Source organism: Salminus brasiliensis, chromosome 18 (genome assembly GCF_030463535.1).
Source record: "Salminus brasiliensis chromosome 18, fSalBra1.hap2, whole genome shotgun sequence".
Lineage (NCBI taxonomy): Eukaryota > Metazoa > Chordata > Actinopteri > Characiformes > Bryconidae > Salminus > Salminus brasiliensis.
Window position 1 is genome coordinate 36584870 of NC_132895.1, and position 5585 is coordinate 36590454.

At 47.8% G+C, this 5585-nt stretch overlaps 1 protein-coding gene across 2 annotated transcripts in view; it reads left to right on the top strand.

The window, feature by feature from the left end:
- Nucleotides 1-5010, top strand: part of crb2a (crumbs cell polarity complex component 2a) — a 68974-nt gene extending 63964 nt beyond the window's left edge. For both annotated transcript variants that reach the window (XM_072662193.1, XM_072662194.1), the window contains exons 11-13: nucleotides 2332-2445; nucleotides 3318-3444; nucleotides 3539-5010. In XM_072662193.1, coding sequence (XP_072518294.1) covers nucleotides 2332-2445; nucleotides 3318-3444; nucleotides 3539-3760 — 463 coding nt within the window. In that variant the 3' untranslated portion in view covers nucleotides 3761-5010. The remainder of the gene's footprint in view (nucleotides 1-2331; nucleotides 2446-3317; nucleotides 3445-3538) is intronic.
- Nucleotides 5011-5585: the final 575 nt, after the last annotated feature.

Below are 5585 nucleotides of genomic sequence, written 5' to 3' on the forward strand. Positions count from 1 at the left end.
AGAGATCTGAGTGCTCTGAGAGATCTGAGCGATCTGAGTGGTCTGAGAGATCTGAGAGATCTCAGCGATCTGAGAGATCTGAGCGATCTGAGAGATCTGAGAGATCTGAGTGATCTGAGAGATCTGAGAGATCTGAGCGATCTGAGAGATGAGAGCGATCTGAGAGATGAGAGATCTGAGAGATCTGAGCGCTCTGAGAGATCTGAGCGATCTGAAAGATGAGAGATTTGAGCGCTCTGAGAGATCTGAGAGATCTGAGCGATCTGAGAGATGAGAGATCTGAGAGATCTGAGTGCTCTGAGTGCTCTGAGAGATGAGAGATCTGAGTGGTCTGAGAGATCTGAGAGATCTCAGCGATCTGAGAGATCTGAGTGATCTGAGAGATCTGAGCGATCTGAGAGATGAGAGATCTGAGAGATCTGAGCGCTCTGAGCGATCTGAGCGATCTGAAAGATGAGAGATTTGAGCGCTCTGAGAGATCTGAGAGATCTGAGCGATCTGAGAGATGAGAGATCTGAGAGATCTGAGTGCTCTGAGAGATGAGAGATCTGAGTGGTCTGAGAGATCTGAGAGATCTCAGCGATCTGAGAGATCTGAGTGATCTGAGAGATCTGAGAGATCTGAGCGATCTGAGAGATGAGAGATCTGAGAGATCTGAGCGCTCTGAGCGATCTGAGCGATCTGAAAGATGAGAGATTTGAGCGCTCTGAGAGATCTGAGAGATCTGAGCGATCTGAGAGATGAGAGATCTGAGAGATCTGAGTGCTCTGAGAGATGAGAGATCTGAGTGGTCTGAGAGATCTGAGAGATCTCAGCGATCTGAGAGATCTGAGTGATCTGAGAGATCTGAGAGATCTGAGCGATCTGAGAGATGAGAGATCTGAGAGATCTGAGCGCTCTGAGCGATCTGAAAGATCTGAGCGATCTTAAAGATCTGAGCGCTCTGAGAGATGAGAGATCTGAGCGCTCTGAGAGATCTGAGCGCTCTGAGAGATCTGAGCGATCTGAGAGATCTGAGTGCTCTGAGAGATCTGAGAGATCTCAGCGATCTGAGAGATCTCAGCGATCTGAGAGATCTGAGCGATCTGAGAGATCTGAGAGATCTGAGCGATCTGAGAGATGAGAGCGATCTGAGAGATCTGAGTGCTCTGAGAGATGAGAGATCTGAGTGGTCTGAGAGATCTGAGAGATCTCAGCGATCTGAGAGATCTGAGTGATCTGAGAGATCTGAGAGATCTGAGCGATCTGAGAGATGAGAGATCTGAGAGATCTGAGCGCTCTGAGCGATCTGAAAGATCTGAGCGATCTTAAAGATCTGAGCGCTCTGAGAGATGAGAGATCTGAGCGCTCTGAGAGATCTGAGCGCTCTGAGAGATCTGAGCGATCTGAGTGCTCTGAGAGATGAGAGATCTGAGTGGTCTGAGAGATCTGAGAGATCTCAGCGATCTGAGAGATCTGAGAGATCTGAGCGATCTGAGAGATGAGAGCGATCTGAGAGATGAGAGATCTGACTGGACTGAGAGATCTGAGCGATCTGAGAGATGAGAGATCTGAGAGATCTGAGCGCTCTGAGAGATCTGAGCGATCTGAAAGATGAGAGATTTGAGCGCTTTGAGCGCTCTGAGAGATCTGAGAGATCTGAGCGATCTGAGAGATCTGAGCGATCTGAGAGATGAGAGATCTGAGAGATCTGAGCGCTCTGAGAGATCTGAGCGATCTGAAAGATGAGAGATTTGAGCGCTTTGAGCGCTCTGAGAGATCTGAGAGATCTGAGCGATCTGAGAAATCTGAGCGCTCTGAAAGATGAGAAATCTGAGCGCTCTGAGCGATCTGAGCGATGTGAGCGCTCTGAGCGATCTGAGCGATCTGATCGCTCTGAGAGATCTGAGAGATGAGAGCTCTGAGATCTGAGAGATGAGAGATCTGAGAGATCTGAGCGCTCTGAGAGATCTGAGCGATTTAAGAGATCTGAGAGATCTGAAAGATCTGAGCGATCTGAGCGATCTGAGAGATGAGAGATCTGAGAGATCTGAGCGCTCTGAGAGATCTGAGCGATCTGAGAGATGAGAGATCTGAGCGATCTGAGAGATCTGAGCGCTCTGAGAGATGAGAGATCTGAGCGATCTGAGAGATCTGAGCGCTCTGAGCGATCTGAGCGATCTGAGCGATCTGAAAGATGAGAGATCTGAGTGCTCTGAGAGATCTGAGCGATCTGGAGGATGAGACTGGAGTGGTTCTCAGAAGTGTAGTGACTCTGCTTTATACTTGTATGTGTTTAACACTCACACACACACACACACACTCACACACACATGATTTGTTGTCTGTCAGGTGGAACCATCCTCCCCAGAAGTGTGAGGATGTGGAGTGTGAGCAGGGCGGAGTGTGTCGAGATGCAGTGTGGGGGGCAGAGTGTATATGTGGTCCAGGACTGACAGGACGCAGGTACGCTCACACTCCACAGTCTATAGTTTACAGTCCACACACCACAGTCTGTAGTTTACAGTCCACATTCCACAGTTTACAGTCCACATTCACAGTCTATAGTTTACAGTCCAACATTCACAGTCTATAGTTTACAGTCCAACATTCCAGTTTATAGTCCCTATTCCATAATCTACAATCTATTCCACAGTCTATAGTTTACAGTCCACATTCCACAGTCTATAGTTTACAGTCCACATTCTACAGATTATATTCCAGTCTATAGTTTGCAGTCCAACATTCCACAATCTATAGTTTACAGTCCACATTCCACAGTCTGTAGTTTACAGTCCACATTCCACAGTCTGTAGTTTACAGTCCACATTCCAGTCTATATTCCAGTCCAACATTCCACAGTCTGTAGTTTACAGTCCACATTCCACAATCTATAGTTTACAGTCCACATTCCACAGTCTGTAGTTTACAGTCCACATTCCACAGTCTATAGTTTACAGTCCACATTCCAGTTTATAGTCCCTATTCCATAATCTACAATCTATTCCATAGTCTATAGTTTACAGTCCACATTCCACAGTCTATAGTTTACAGTCCACATTCCAGTTTATAGTCCCTATTCCATAATCTACAATCTATTCCATAGTCTATAGTTTACAGTCCACATTCTACAGTCTACATGATGTAGAAAACCAGTTCAACAAGGCTCAGCTGAAACTAGTGTAGATAAAAGTCTAGAACTGCACGCTAACATTTAGACACAGTGACATCATTTCTGGTTTTGAAGTAGTCTAGAACCTTTAATGAAAGGTTTTGATTAGACACACCACCATATCCTCAATCCTTCCCCCTGAGGTGTGGGCTCTCTCGCTCTGCAGGTGTGAGATGGAGATCGATGAGTGTATGTCCAGTCCTTGTCTAAACGGTGGGACGTGTTTGGATCGTCTGAGCTTCTTCCAGTGTGTGTGTGCTGCGGGTTTCAGCGGACCGTACTGCGAAACTAACGTGAGTAGAACCAACAAACACCAGTAGAACCAGCAAACGCTGGAGGAAGGAGGCTAAGGCTCACTGCTAAGGCTGTGTCTGTGTTCCTCTGTAGAAAGAGGCTCAGAGGGATCGGATGCCGTGGCTGGTGGTGGCGATTCCGTTGGCGTGCGGCTGCGCCCTCTTAGCTGTGATTGGTGTGATTTTCATGCTGATGACGGCACGCAGGAAGCGCCAATCAGAGGGAGCGTATTCACCCAGTCAACAGGAAGTAGCAGGCGCTCGTCTGGAAATGGACAGCATGCTGAAGGTCCCACCAGAGGAACGGCTCATCTGAGATTCCTAAACCCCCTCCGAGCTGACCGACCCACAGTGCAGACAGGCTCCAATTACATCATTTCCTCCCCACCAGGAACCCAGCGGGGCGAGACGGACTGGGTCTAACACTGTTACTAGCTACGCAACTGCACCGTCACGTTAGCTACATTTGCCTCATAGCTGCAGGGTAGTGTGGGGTTAGCGGACGGATGGACTGTACATATGACTGGAAGCTCTGCTCGGGTTCTTCACCTGCTTTAACACTCGGCCAGCTGGTCATCTCAGCTCTGCTGCCGTCTAGTGCAGAAAACCACGGACTGCACCGGTCTTCAGGAAGAAGGACGCTGTCTCTGCCGTCATTCCCATTTCAAACACACACCCTACACCACCGTGGCCATGCTGGTCATACAGGTCATTGGTGGCTGAGGTGGTCGACATGATGGACGTGCAGCCGGACTTGGTGTAAACAGCCCATACTGGTCAACTGGTGTTGGAATCTGTGATGCTCGGTTAGCTCGGTTAAGGTCACTCAGGTAGACCAGGTTGTAGAGGTGGGGATGTCCAGGTCCAGAGAGGAAAGAGTCAAAATCCAGGCTAAGCTGCAGAACTGCCCAAGCAGCTGGATCCAATCCAGGGGATTTTTACTCTCTGGACCCGGAGTCTCCAGCATTAGGAGTTAGGTGATGATGCACGCGGTGTTTGAGGGGGTGTTAATGCGGCTGGACTGACGGCTGGTTTATGGATTATGGATTATTATATGGATACTGTATCTGCTTAATGTGGAAAAGGCAGCGGTAGATTCTAGGGGTGTGTTTTAGGATTCCTGCCCCAGATGTAGTCCGGGTCATTGTGGTAGAGGTGTGCTTTTAGGACTGTGTGTTTGTTCGCTCTAGCTTCGCCCACAACTGCAATGTCCGGAGCAGGAGGCGGCCCTGGCTGGAGTGCCAGGTTCCTCGCTCAGGGCACTTCAGTTGTGTCCCGTTGGTTCAGGGAATTGAACCACTGATCCTCTAGATACTAGGCTGTTCCTTTAACATTGAGGCCACAGCTGCCTCTTACGTGTGTTTGCTCATGTAATGATGTTCATTTTCGTTACTTCATTCTTCTGAAATCAAGAGTATTAAAGAGTTGATGCTGCTTCTGCTGGAGTAACTGTCTCTACTGTCCAGAGAAGAAGACTTTCTACTAGATTCTGGAGGAGCATTGCTGTGAGGATTTGATTGCGGTCAGTGACAAGAGTGCACATCTGAGTCAGCAACGGCTGCAAGCTAAAGTGTCTGGATGTCCACAAACACTTAGATTAGCTAATTAGCTCACTGGAGCCACGCCTCCAGGAGCTAGCTAAAGTGCTATGTTGTAATAGCAGCCTTTAGACATTTGATTACTTGATGGTGACGAACACCTGTGAAAAGAGGAGCGATTGTCCACAGTGACCTCTGTGGACACTGACCGCCTCATCAGTGAGGGACGCTTTCAGGTGTTCTGTTTCTTACACACACACACACACACACACAGTCACACACACTCACAGTCACAGTGGCACACACATGCGCACCCACCCACCCACCCACACACACAGTCACACACACACACACAGGTTGAAACTGGTGTTTCTGTCAACTCTGCTGAACCCAAACTCTGGAGGTTCTGCTGTATGTAAAGGGTTCTTTATTTGGTGCTTTACATAACATTTTAGGACATTCAGGGACATTTTAAATTATTTTAAGACACTTTATTTTAGGACATTTGAGGAATATTGTTGAACATTTTAGGATAATTGAGACATTTTAGGACTTTTTAGATCATTTTATGACATTTTAGGACATTTGAGGGTCATTGTAGGG